The 14559-nt window shown below is 39.1% G+C and overlaps 1 protein-coding gene across 1 annotated transcript in view; it reads left to right on the plus strand.

The window, feature by feature from the left end:
• Positions 1-14323, plus strand: part of LOC137979579 (sodium channel protein 1 brain-like) — a 38443-nt gene extending 24120 nt beyond the window's left edge. Inside the window, exons 14-24 of the mRNA XM_068826872.1 lie at positions 406-700; positions 1275-1627; positions 2212-2385; positions 2770-2880; positions 2997-3266; positions 7793-7846; positions 9029-9166; positions 9420-9533; positions 10783-10921; positions 11402-11533; positions 11929-14323. Coding sequence (XP_068682973.1) covers positions 406-700; positions 1275-1627; positions 2212-2385; positions 2770-2880; positions 2997-3266; positions 7793-7846; positions 9029-9166; positions 9420-9533; positions 10783-10921; positions 11402-11533; positions 11929-12848 — 2700 coding nt within the window. The 3' untranslated portion in view covers positions 12849-14323. The remainder of the gene's footprint in view (positions 1-405; positions 701-1274; positions 1628-2211; positions 2386-2769; positions 2881-2996; positions 3267-7792; positions 7847-9028; positions 9167-9419; positions 9534-10782; positions 10922-11401; positions 11534-11928) is intronic.
• Positions 14324-14559: the final 236 nt, after the last annotated feature.

Below are 14559 nucleotides of genomic sequence, written 5' to 3' on the forward strand. Positions count from 1 at the left end.
ATGGTGACCATGGTTGAAATGTGGTTGGTTGGTCGTATCGTTCACAGAAATACAGGTAACTGGATTTCAATGTTGCTCTCAATGTGACTGCGCGATGCAGTTATGAGTTATGCTGTCAGTCGATATTTGACTCTGTGGCTGCGTGATGCAGCTCGACTCAAATACCCACATTTCACCCTGGCTCACCATAGCGTCTCCAGTAGTTTAGTGGTTAGAGCATCCGTATTAGATCACGGAGGGTGTGGGTTCGAATCCCATCTGAGGCTCGGATTTTTCGAGTTCCCAGTGGGTTCAATTGTAACACGTTTCGTTTAATATGTGTTAAACATTCTCTCTTATTTATTTGTAAGACGGTAATAAATGAATTGATTTTCTTCGACCTATCGTTTGCCTCTCTTTTTCCAGGTCCTTAATTTATTCGTAGCCCTTTTGGTTAATGCATTTGACTTCAGAGAGACAGACAACAACGATGACGCTCAGTCTGTACAAAACCCATCAAGATTTTCTGTTGGAAAACTATTGAAAACGCGCAAGTCCCGTCTCTTTGTGGCTAAATATCGTGAGTCTTTTCGTCTGTACGAACTGCAAGTTTTGGAGAGTAGCCACTGCCCAGATGTACATACAGGGGGCTCACTAGCGATATGCGAACCCGAGCGGGACAAAAGTTACGAAAAACAGTGTGGCAATACAACGGGTGAAGGTGAGAAGGAAAAGTATGGACTGAGGGCATTAATGCATAAGTCAGATAAAGGCGGAAGATGAAATCGGACATGAGGAGTTCTTTATTTAAGATGTGTGATGATTTGTATTCTTTACTGAGTGCCTTCAATGTGCAGAGACAATTTAATTTGCTTGAAAATTTGGGCGCAGTCACTGCACGTAAATGTAATATGTTCAGTTTCGGTTGATGTTCCTTGCTCAAAACCGCCGCTTTTCTTGCGATTCCTTTATATTAAACTCCCTATGTCCTAAAATAGAGTCTTTAATAAGGAAACTGTCGAGCTGAATTAGGTCAGTATTGTAATTGTTATTTTTGTATTAAATGTTGAAAAAGTAAATATGGACCATGACTAACAGATAGTCAAAGGCTGTAACTTGTTTGTGGAACGCAATGGAAATACATGGTGGTGCAGAAGGATTCAGAATTATTTATGGCTACATAAAGGTTTGGTATCTTTTTGCCTGAACTTGATGACATCCTGACCTTATTTTAGAAAGAATGTGGTATATTCACAAAAATATACTTTTTTTATTTATTTTATCCTTCGCTCTAGGTAGTCTGTTAGAAATAGAAGACTCAAAAAGTATAAACAAGGAAGAAGCAGATCCCACGAGTGGTGTGGACATGTCCCCCAGCGGTACCCTGACAAGAGGTTGTAAAATGGATCGCGATGATCAAATCAATGCTGAAAGCGACGCAGGAATGCAACCTCCTCGTCCAACGCGATATACCATTGAAATAGATGACTGTTTGCCAGAATACTGTGTTGACTGCCCATTGTGGAAACCGTTTTCACCTCGTCATTTTTGTTGGCTCAAGTTCCGGTGCAGGGTGCGATTTCTCGTGGAAAAGAAGTACTTTGAATGGTTCATTCTTGCGACTGTTTTTTTCAGTAGTTTCACACTGGTATGTTCTTCTTCCGCCTTATATCTGAATCAAGTTATTATTATTATTTTTTTTAAATAACCATGTCAGGATAGATTTGTCATTTAGCTATAACAGAAGAATTGTCACATCTGTTCTTGTCTTCGTGCGCGAAAGTCGTATTCAATATTTGAGTTAGCATGCGTTCCTCAACAAATGATATACTCTTCTAAACGTGAAAAAAAAAATGTTCTGCACGATAAAACTATCGGGGAACATGTTTCGACCACTTTCTTTATTCACAGTGTGATAGTGTGGTTCTCACTTTGCCCTTTTACGTCAGAATGTTCTATCAAGATTTCATCCATGTACCGAGCGCACGTATACATTCCTCTTTAAGTAAAAGAAAGAGAGAGAGAGAGAGAGAGAGAGAGAGAGAGAGAGAGAGAGAGTGAGAGAGAGAGAGAGAGAGAGAGAGAGAGAGAGAGAGAGAGAGGGGGTGGGGGGGGGGAGAGAGCCGACATTGCAAAATGTGAAGATTTAACAAAACGTCGCACAATAATACATCGATTGCAGTATGTTACCACGAACAAATCTTAAGTTTATTTCCTTTTAATTTCTTGCAGATTTTTGAAGACATTCACCTCCACGAGAAGCCCAAACTTCAAACAACGCTGGAAATACTGAACTACGTCTTTGCTGCTATTTTCACTGCAGAATTCGTGTTAAAAGTCATTGGCTTTGGCCTCGTTAAGTACTTTTCATCACCCTGGAATTGCTTGGACGCGTTTATTGTTTCGGTCAGTGGCTGAACAAATCTATTGTTTTGTGTAGGGGCAAATAGGAAGAAAATCTGCACAATCGAATCGGAACCCACGGAATCCAATTAAGTCCACTTTGCATCGGCTGTTGCCGTTCATTATTAGTTGCTGAGTCACTTGAAAGAAAGGTTAAAAACAAATTACTGATAAGAACTTACTTCAGTGAAAATTATTCTGTAGCATCGCTATAACTTGTATTTTAGTAGTTGGGCAAACGAATGGAACGATTTGTTTTATTTATTCTCACACTCCAAACAGCGAACGTATCAATGCACCCAAATTTTAAATATTTCCGATTGAAAACCCAAGAAATTTAACAGGTTAATTTCAGTATTTAAGCGTATTTCTACCATTTTTCGCCAGATCTCACTTGCTTGTGTCTTCGAAGACAAAAACCTGTCTGTGTTTCGTTCCTTGAGAACGTTGAGGGCGCTCAGACCACTGCGAGCAATCTCTAGACTGGAAGGAATGAGGGTACTAACATTTTTCGATTTCTTGTCTTTCTGTCTTCACCGACCGATTTTTCTTGAATCTGCAAACTGTCGTTTGTCGGTGAGAAATATCCATCACGTCAATGCCATTTTTTTCAGGTCGTTGTGAACGCACTGTTTGCTGCAATCCCAGGCATTGGTAATGTCCTTTTGGTGTCACTTCTCTTCTGGTTAATATTCAGCATTCTTGGGGTTCATATCTTTGCTGGAAAGTTTTTCAAGTGCGTGGATAAAGACAACGAGCCTTTACCCGCAAGTGTGGTCCCAAGCAAAACTAAATGCCTTGCAAATCCTAACGGATATCGTTGGGTTAACTCCAAAGTGACTTTTGATAATGTTTTCGCAGGATTTCTCGCATTAATGCAAGTGGTGAGTTCATTCTCTAAAGCTAACTGATGATGTGTTTTTGTTTCCGGTAAAATCGTTTTCCAGGTAGAATGCGTTTTTACCTAGGTGCTGATCCTCATTTCACGTAGGTTGCATATGCACTTAGATGAATTGAAGAAACTTTCTGGGAGCCTAAATTAAACTTAGAGAAAAAGCATGGTCAGGTTAGAATTAGTTTTCGTTATTATACATGCATATAAATTGACTCATTATACAAAAATAATGATAATAATGAAAATAATTGTGTTGGACTGAGCAATGATGTCCGTCGTTGTAGTGTAGTGGTAAAGACACTGGTCTATATATCTTGAGAGCCCGAGTTCAAGTACTGGTAAGTCAATAGCAAAGTTCTTTGTTCCCTTACTAGGGGAGATCAGGCGCGTGAACAGCGTTAGCGGAGCACCATTTGTAAGATTTTTTGGGACATCAATCCATGCGAGAAGTTTTGGTTATAATGCCAGCGTACGCCCGCCCATACAGAATGTCGGGGTGGAAATGGGGAGGCAAGACAGTCTCTGAGGATCGGAGTGTTCTGGCAATTCTCCTTGGCGGGAAATAGCGTGGCAGCATTGCATTTGTTTTTGTTTTGTTTTGTTTTGTTTTTTTTTTTTTAATTAAAGGGGATACTATGCTCAATCAAAGCCAATTTAGATAAACGATTTGTGTTGGTTGTAAAGGTTGATGCACTAGTCAATTGAAACCATCCCCCCCCCCCCCCCCCCCACCCCCAGAAGGAGGATCGAGGATATGACCGTGGTATTGCGCTTTTGTACCTGAACATTTCTCCGGGGGAACGGGGACAGTAACGGTTTGTTAAAACTAGCGGGCATGTCAATGAACAATGAAGTTGAACTGTTTTTATAATTGGAAAATAATGTTTTTAAGCTTTTAATAATTTCTGTATTAACTAAATGATTTTCAACAAATAATAATAATAATAATAATAATAATAATAATAATAATAATAATAATACTAATAATAATAATGCATAACTTATATAGCGCAGCGCTTCTCAAAGATCAAGCGGCGCTTTACAATAATGGTAATGTAAATATAACATCAATTGGATAATGGAATTAAAATTAGTAAAAATCAAAGAGGAATGTATGGCGTTTCTTTCCAAACTGAAGCCTAATGATCTCTGAAAAATGTTACTTCTGTTGCGCAGTTTAACTATAGTTCGATCAAATGCGTAATACAATATGAATAGCTAGAATTTGAAAGAAATAATAACATAATATAATAACAGTCTTAAATAAGGCTAGGGAATACTAAGTAAAATCCAAGTATGACGACTAGTATGACTTTTGCATTAAAGTAGTAGTAGTAGTAGTAGTAGTAGTAGTAGTAGTAGTAGTAGTAGTAGTAGTGGTAGTAGTAGTAGTAGTAGTAGTAGTAGTAGTAGTAGTAGTAGTAGTAGTAGTAGTAGTAGTAGTAGTAGTAGTAGGCATCCTTCTGTCTCGAGAGACAATGGTATGTGCCCTGTAGTCATTCTCGAATGGCTCAGCAGCCCGATCCTTGCATGACACTCTCTCAATTCGGAGTGCAGGGTGTCCACTGCGTTTCCCTGCCTCGCTTTCCTCCTTTCACTCATTTCCTTCAGCTCTAAGATCCTTTTCTCTTCTCCCCCCTTGATCCCACTCTTGACCCCAGCCTGCGCTATCAAGTGCAAGCGACTCCCAGCTCTCTGTTTCCATGCCTGTGAGTTTCAGGTGACGCTTGCAGACATCCTTGAAACGAAGTGCTGTCCGACCTATTGGGCGGCATCCCGTAGTCAGCTCACCAGACAAGAGGTCCTTTGGTATACGGTCGTCCTCCATGCGACGTACATGACCGCCGAGCCAACGGAGTCGACGCTTGCAAAGCATGAGATGCATACTAAGAGAACTGCTTTCTCCAGTGCAGCAACATTGGTGACTTTGTGGTGACTTTGATTAAAATACAATTGTAATAAAATAAGAACAAAGCAGGCTAAGATCAGTCGGACTAAGGTATTAAAAATGTTTAGTAAAAAGTGCACTTCAAGGGGGCGTTTGAAAACAAGGGTTTGATATTGTCACTGGGTTTGGGTACCAAATCTTTCTGTTTGCTCCTGGCTGTTTTTCCTGATTCCACGCGCTGCAAAGGTATACATAACGTTTCTACTAGCAATTGCAATGATATTATGAAAACCTTCTAGCTACACACAGGGGCCATGGCAGTGGGGATTGCAACATTCACGTTTCACCCGAGGAGCGGGGGAAATTTTAAAACTGTAACATTGTACAAATCTTACATCCACCTCTACGTCCCTGACTAGTGCACATGTCTTGAGAAAAACAAAAAACGATAGCTTTGATGCCAACAGGTAACAGCAGAGTCAATGATATAGACAGAATACAGGGTTTTTGTGAAGAGCAAAGGGAAAGAGAGCGGCAGAGAGCAAGAATGAACAGGCAAAGAGCTAGCGAAGAGCATCGCTAAAGAGAGCGAGTTAGGGATAGAGAACGGAGGTAAAATTGCAGTGAAGAAAGTCGCAAAGCGGAGCGGGAAGAGACGGACATAGCAGGCAAAACTGTAGCGCAGAACTTCGCCAAGCGGAACGAGAGAATGCTAGAATAAACAGGCAAAGGCAAGAGGAAAGGCATCAAACAACAACTTATTTACGGAAGGGTGAGTAAGCGTAATTTCACATCAGTTAAAAAAGCACGATGAGCAAATTTCATAGTCTTAAGCAAGTAAACTTAAATTTCATAAGCTAACTGGAAGATTCGTATTCCACTTCTTTTTTGTGCTATAATGTGTTCAATTTGCAAGCTCCCTGTTGTAATGTACCGCTCGTTCGAATTCCGTGACATTTGCACAATGTTATATTTTAAACTTTTCCCCGCCCCGCCCCTCAGGTGAAACTGACTTCAGTGTTATAATCCCCACTGCAGTGTCCCCTGTGTGTAACTAGAAGATTTTCCTAAGTTCATGATAAAAAGGATTGTTTTGCATCGCTGACAAACGCGATAACTGCCAAGGCTTTATCAGGATGAAACAGAAAGAAATTTTACCTCAACCCAGTGATAATATCAAACCCTTGTTATACCGAGTTAAGGTCAGCTGACAAATGACCTCGCCTTAGTCGAACTTCGTGCAATTTTTCATACTTGTATAATATTCACTTGAGTTATATTTGGCGAACCCAACCTCATTGCCGCTTGCTACATGTACATGTACTGATTTCTCAAACCAGTTCTCTTTCCAAATCAAGATGGCGACTGAATTAGTAAAATATAATACCACAGGCCTCCAACAATTTGTTTCGATAGACCTCTGCAATGTAAACCTTTGCAACGTGTCTACTTGGTTTTAAGTGCACGAAGAACGTAAAATAAATTTTGACATTGCCCGTTGACTGAGATAATGCAGTTTATTTGTTACTTTGCAAGAAATATCATTTATTTTGCAAGGAAAAACACAATTTGGTTTATATTTTTGTGAATCTTTACGTGCTTCGAGCGTATGAAGCCGGTTGTACACACGAGAAAGTTTTCCATTTCAAGTTTTGACTTGACAAGCGTATTTGTTCAAAATCCAGACTGGTTACATAAATGAGGTATCTCACTTACATTTGAATTACAGTAGTTATGTAAATGATTGTACGTAAACAAAAACTTAATAATTGAGGAGCTCCGCTTTTAGGCTTGGCTAAATGTAATATATTATGTTGTTATGTTGTGACTCAAGGGATAAGTGTGTGAGTACAGAAACCGACAAGATGATACGAAACATTAAGAAAATTTGTTGAGATGCGTAAGGTTAGGGAAGGTATCGTTGTTACGTTTTTAATCATTTTGGTGATGCATATTGAGCCTAGATAAAATGAGGATCAGTACTTTAACCGGCATTTGAAACGATAACATCAACATTACGCAGCTTTCTACAACCTCTACTTTCCTTAGACCTTCATAACAGACAGCTTACGTTTTCTCGAGTTGGGGTCCATTAATCATCTCTTTGTTCCTCATTTCATTGGTTTTAATCAACCCGCAAAGCCTTTCTACTAGTTCTCAAGTGACACAATAAGTGCCGTAGTGGCAATCCAGACGTAATCAACTTATACAGTATGCTTCGGGTGCATTAAATTATCCAAGTCGATCAATCTTTAATGGACCGGTTATACTCTTTTTTTTTTGTGGATAACCGAGGACGTAAATCTGATTGGAAGACCAGGAAGGATTGGTGCGCCGAAAATTCAACCATTCGTTTTCCAAAGATGGATGTTAACCACCAAGCCCCCTGTATCCCATATAACCATCCCAAACTGGCCCTAACCGCTTTTGAACACACTCGCGCAACACAATTTTGTGGGTTTTACATCGAAAAAGTCGTTAAGAACCCCTGTGTGCGGTGGCTTTGGATGTTGTGAGGGGAATAAACTCAGATTATGTGTTTTAGGGTGTCAAAAGGGAAATCTAAAAGTGTTTTCAAGCAAAAGGTCAGTAGCTGAAAGAAAGTCATTTTAAAAATAATTTTCCAGGCGACCTTTGAGGGATGGATGGAAGTTATGCAAGATGCTGTCGACTCAACTGATGTAAGTGTGCACTTGTCCTTTTCTCGGATTCTCTGCCTTTTTAAGCTTTCACTACTCCTGCAGTATTTGCAGCTTGTAATTCAATGGACATATTGTAGATAAGTGAATGCAAATTAAGTTGAAATCTTTGCTTGTGTTGGCTGAGGCAACTATGAAATGAAACACATTTAAACTCACGTAAAGGCTCTGCGTGTTCGAATCCAACGCAACAACGCTCGTTGTAATTGGTCTACGTTTATTTTTCTCTTTCCATTTACAAGTTTCGTACCGCACGGCTCCAAAATATTTCACGTTGATCGCAGACACGGCCATTGACATTACGTTTTACTTTCTAACTATACCTTTAAATTACTCCCCCATCCCAAATCAAGAATGAATTTAGATTCGGTTTAGCCTTGAGGCAAAGCACAATAGTTTATACTAAGTTTCAACCAGGTATCGTTTTAAAGTAAACTTTAATACAGCAAATTCGTGGCGGTGCCTACTAATTCAAAGGTTTTATTTATTTATTTATTTTATTTATTTTTTTATTTTTTTTTGTGCGATTTACTGAATATGCGGGAAAAGCAGACCTTAACAAGTGTTATTGAAATCCAAAAAGAAAAGTGGTGGTAACTACTCATTTTTCAAGGATAATTAATCAACAGTATTTGTTAAAAAAGCTCTGAAATACAAAGCAATGTATGGCGTTCTTTTCCAAATTGAAGCTTAATTATCTTTCTTTCCAATTTTCTTTTTGGATACCAAGATCACTTGCTAAGTTCTGCTTTCGCGGCATAGATTTGAACTGTGAAAAAACATCCTTGCATTAATAAGCACCACTCATGGGACATCCGAGTATCTCGAGATGCAAAGTACGTATGCACAATAACGATAGTGGCACCGTCTTTAAGGCTGCAATTTGTGACGTACGTGTAAGTTTCTAAGCTCTAGCTTTCTCAGTGCCCACATCTATGGCTAACTTCAAAAGAAAATAATGCTGCAACATAAATCCTTACATATGCTGTTTTATTAGCCGCGTGACTTTTAAAGCAGGTGGGAAAAGGTGTCCGAAGCAATGGTATGCCGTAATTACAGTTTCAACTTACAGAAAAGGAAAAAAAAAATAGAAAAAGAAAATAACCTAAAAGTGCAGAAAAGATCCCCAAAATACTTGTCATTAATATATAGTTCTCCTTACAGGTTGATATGCAGCCACAGTTTGAAAACAAACTTGCTTCGTATTGCTTTTTTGTGGCATTCATCGTGGTGGGATCCTTCTTTGTCCTGAACTTGTTCGTTGGCGTTATCATCGATAACTTCAATTCCTTGAAAAAGAAGGCAAGTAATTCATATTGCACATTAACAAGAACAAGTAGAAAATAGACGTTAGATGTTGTCCTTAAGCAGAACATTTTTTTAGATAAATGAATAAGCTGAGACTTGAGCATCATCAGGGAACTCTCTGATGAGGTATTACGTAGGCGAAAGCTTGGATTAAAGTTTTCTTTCAGTCGTTTCAATTTTTGTTCCATTTCCCTCTTTGTACACTCTCTGTATTTAACCGTTCCATTGAGTCTGGATTTTTACACAGTACGAGGAACTCAACAGCATGGGAATGCTATTGACGGATACGCAGAGAAAGTGGGTCAACTTTCTTAAGGAAGCTGCTCGAAAGAAACCGCCCTCGAGGCAAATACGTCCACAGGTAAAAAAAGAATGTGTAAAATGTAAAATGTACAAAAGGCATCTGAAAATTTAGCAATGTGATATTCTAATAGTCTCCTTTTGATTCGCAAACCAATACCATAAGCTCGCAATTAGGGGCGTACAACTTCATTGCCGTTGTGGAGCTGCGTTTTCACAGACTGAGTCATTTTTAGGTTGCTTTTCCCCCGAAACCAGACCTTTCCAGCCAATCGCAATACATGAGAAAGTATTACCCGTGGAATTGAGAATCGTGACTCCTGCAAGCCAAAAGTTATCTTTATATAACTTTTAACTCGTCCAAAAATATCTTTATCTGTGAAAATGCCGCCGCGTTAAATAGCTCTTAGTGTTGGAGTTGGATATAAAATAAAAGGTAAAGAACAAATCAGTTTGATAGGCAACTTAAACAGCCGCAAGAAAGCATGTAAAGGTCCAGGCTTGAACGGGATTTTAACGCTAGACCGAGCGATTTAAAGTCGCTCTGTATCATCTCCCCGCGCTGGCTTGGTGGCTCAGTTAAAAAAAAAAAAAAAAAACCTTGCTGGACAATCGAACGGTCACGGGTGGTTTCGAATCCTGTTCAAACCTGGATTTTTCCAGGCTTGCTTGCAACTATATAAGTTGCTTATCTAATTGAGTTGAAGTTTCTGTCACTTACATTTCGCAGTTGTTCAGGATGTACGTCCTGCAGCAAGTATTAGGATTGAACTTGTATATGAACGACATGGAAGTTGAGAAGTTGAGACTGAAAAATTTATTTTTCTCTGTGCGCTCTTGTTCTGCACATTAACTCTAGTTCGGTTATTTCACCCCGCTGTTAGGAAGACAGCATCAAATTTGGTTGTAGTTTGTCATTATGGTTGTGGTAATCTTTATTCTTATGGTTGTTATGGTTATGGCTTTGGTTATGGTTATAGTTATGGTTATCTTGTCGTTGTCGTTGCCGTTGGCTTTGCTACTAACGACGTTAATCAGTGACCATCAATTAGCTCAATAACATACAAAAAACCTCGCTGTATGTGCAGTATTTTTCGCTGTTGTCCATTGCGAAGCAAAACGGTTTGGTTGAACATACCGGCCTATCTTTTGTAATGCAGTGAATGTTCCAGAACTATCTTCCTTTACTGTTGTTTAGTGTTGCATTGGGGTACAAAACCTAGATGTGAAAAAAGTGAAGATGTCCGCTCACATACGCCCTGACTCATTGCTGCCTTGATTAAAGAGATTATATTTGTTTTCATTCTTAGGAGCGGCTGTGTGGCGTATTGTACGATGTGGTCATGGGAGATAAGTTTGAGATTGCCATCATGACAGTGATTATGTGCAACATGGTGTTAATGACCATACAACACCATGGACAATCCAAAGAAATTACCGAGGTTTTACGTATCCTTTCAGATTGATTTCGATTAAGACGCTTGCCTTTCTCATTTTTTCATGAGCAACGTTGCTTAAAATCGTCTTGTTGTTGATATATTTGAAAAGTGAATCCTTTTTAATGCAAATAAATGTTTGTTAAGAAACACGTTTTGTCACACGTTGTCCAGAATGGTTTCCATTTTGGAAAGAAATGTATTATGAAGTACAAGTACAATGATTCTATGACCTTTAGGGATAGCGTGAATTAAAGCATGCAATGATAACAATTAGGATCTCTAAAATTCTATTCGGACATAACGTTGCTCGTTGTTCTTCATTTTAGACCCATTGCATAAGCACACCTTTTCTGAGTGTATTTTCCTACGATAGAAAGCTAGTTTGATCAGAATTCATGACCTGTATATAGAAACTAAACAAAATAAGGTACCTATCTTGTAACTAAAGAAGGATCTAAAGCGGTGTGAAATTTCCTTGACCGATGTTCATGTATTGCCAATTTTGTCTTCACTGGTATATTTGTGTTGGAAGCAATTGTTAAGATTGTAACATTGCGGACACATTACTTCAAGAAACCTTGGAATGTATTCGATTTTCTCATCGTTTTAAGTTCTCTTGTTGGTAAGTATACTGATTAAATATCCCGTGTGTATGGCTTGCTTAAAGGAAAACACCGATTTCCGTTTGCCCTGTTAGATAGGCTTAATACCTGGATCTCTAATCGTCCGGGAATATCCCGTGCTGCAAACTTTGAGAAGTCACGCTAGCGCATTGGTTATGAGCCATGCCTCACCGTGACCTCTGCAATAGTATGTGGGCTGAGTTACAGTCGATGTCAACCTGACTCATGGATTTTTCAACGGTATATCAGACATGGACCAGAAAGAGGCTGCCAGATGCGCCTTTATATGCTTTTGTGAGCCGCTTGTTGGCCCTTAAAAGCCCTCAAGGGAAGCGGTATATCAAGAATATTTTAACGAAACTCGTTAATATACTTTTTTGATCTGGTTTAACAGATGTGATGCTTGTCGAATTCAATGCAAATGAAGGGACAGTCAGCCCAAGTCTTCTTCGTGTCCTTAGAATCTTCAGAATTGCGAGACTCCTTAGATTGGTTGAGTTTGCTAAGGGAATACGAAAGCTCTTGTGGGCTCTCATGATCTCTTTGCCGGCCCTCTTTAACATTGGCACTCTACTCTTCATGGTTATGTTCATCTATGCCATTATTGGCATGTCCGCGTTTGGGAATGTCAAACGAGAAGGCGAATTAAGTGACACTGTTAACTTTGAAACGTTTGCTTCTGCCCTCCTGTTACTATTCCGTCTTTCTACTGGATCCGGTTGGAATGATATCATGGATGCCTTGTTGCTGGAGCCGCCAAATTGTGATCCAGACTATCTGGATCTTCCAAATGGGAACTGTGGTTCATTCGGTGCTATAATTTATTTGACAAGTTACATTATAGTGGTTTTCCTCGTAATTGTCAACATGTACATTGCCATCATTCTAGAAAATGTTAACCGCGCCCACGAGATCGAAGATTTCTGCATTACCAAAGAAAACTTTGACAGCTACTATACCGTGTGGGGAATATTTGTTCATGATGGAAAACCATACCTTCCGTTGGCTCAACTTTCTGATTTTGTGGCATCTCTGGGAAAACCATTTACGATTTCACAACCGAACCTCGATGCTCTGAGGGACATGGATATCCCTGTGAGATCAGGGGATCAAATCCATTGCTTTGATCTTCTTAAAGCATTGGTGCGTCGCGTGCTAGAGGACCATGGGGAGTCGGTTGAGGTTTTCAAGGACATAACTTTACGAATGGAAGCCACCTTCAACAAATCCTTTATTTCACAAAAGAGAGTATCTTCATTTTCTGGTTCCACTAAAACAAAATTAAGTGACGACTTTGGCGAAAGCATAACCTAAGTTGTTTTTTAACATTGGTTGAAAGCAAGGTTGATTTTACTCTAATAAGAGTATACCCCATTTGGATCATAATATCCCCGGCTATAAAAGTAGCTTGCAACAAAAAAAGAGTCAAGGAAGGAAATTGTAGTACTTCCGCTTTCGGTATCTTTCAGCAAGGGGATTTTCCTCAGGTGGACCTTTGCAAAGGCAGATTAAAGTTTTGATCTGTTAAAATCACCGAATTAGAGTGGAATAGAGATCGGATTTATGGAGACTTAAAACGCGTCGAGGCGGGCGAACCATTTTACTTTTAACCTTGATTTGGTTTTACATCATTAGGCGTTGAACCCAGAGGAATAATTTTCTTATCCTGGTAATTTAATCACATTCTTTAGAAAATATTTTTGATAGTTATATGTAGTCAAATAATATTTATTCAATTTTTCAAAAAAAACTGAGACAGATCAGTAGGAACGATTGCTTGGTGATGTGGTACAATGTTGCAGCTTTTTAGAAAGTAGATAGTTACAGGTATGACTGACATTTTGCACAGGGATAGCGTTCGTCAGTTGTACTAATTATAAGGTAAACTCATCTCCAATTTTTGGAAACCCTCCTTATACTATCGTGTATCGAGGTTAATATTTTATCGGTCAAAACTACTCAGTTAAGCTCCATTATCTTGTTGCCATTAAAGTGGCCGTTCATGATTGTAATAATTATTATTACATTCAGCCTGAATGAAGGTATACTCCACTGTCGATCTGAAACGACTATTTTTTTATGCAACACCACTATTACGTGGGAAGCTCCTGCTGAAGAAGAAGCAATGAGGAATTCTAAGAATGATGACGTCAATCCTTCATTTTTCTTCTGTGAGACTGTAACAGAATTCAGCTTTTTGTTGGGACACAAGTCCATTTTATGGTAGTACGTAATAAGGTTAACTTTAAGTTGAAAGAGCAAAAAATTTAACCCCACGCTTAACCTTATATTCAATTTTTGGGTTATTTTATCCCAATGGTAAAAACTTTGATAATCATAGGACAGACCAAACAGAATAGCTTTCTGCCTTTTAGCTTTTCGCTGCCTTTTAGTGTATTTTTAACATAACAAACCCGTGGCCGATTGGAGTCCGACAAGGCCCTGCGAGAATCCGGACTCACCACTCGGTCGGAAGCGGTTCAGTTCTCACCTTCACTTGTAATAACTGTTGGTTTGCCTCCTGCCCTATGAGAACAGTAGTTCTTCTGCTCTATAATAGCATTATTATAAGAAAGTTTCCATATAACGCACGCTCTGATTGGTTAAAAAAGCGTGCTTTATTTGAGCACAGATGCATGGCTGACGACTTTCGCAGAATTTGGAAAATAAAGTTCTCCGAATTTTTTTGTCGAAGACGTTAGGGAAATAAGGAATTCTTAAATATAAAACAAATAAAGAAGCTCTGCCTTCGCCTCCGTGGAACGGACTTGTCTATCATCGCAAATGGAAGGCGATGTCGGATCGTGCAACTGACTTCCTGATTATTCTTTTCAAAGTCATCTTCGTTTTACTCTATGGCAACAAAGAATCCCTCCTGTCTAAAGTCTTTGCGTTGTCTTAAGAAATACCTAACTGGGGTGCGATGAGAGATTAAGGGAGCAAAAGGAAAAAAAAAACGTTTCTTCATGAGCCACCAAATGAATGAAAGTTCAAGACAAGTTTGTGCAATCGTAAAAACTAATGA

Source organism: Montipora foliosa, chromosome 12 (assembly GCF_036669935.1).
Source record: "Montipora foliosa isolate CH-2021 chromosome 12, ASM3666993v2, whole genome shotgun sequence".
In the NCBI taxonomy this organism is placed as follows: domain Eukaryota; kingdom Metazoa; phylum Cnidaria; class Anthozoa; order Scleractinia; family Acroporidae; genus Montipora; species Montipora foliosa.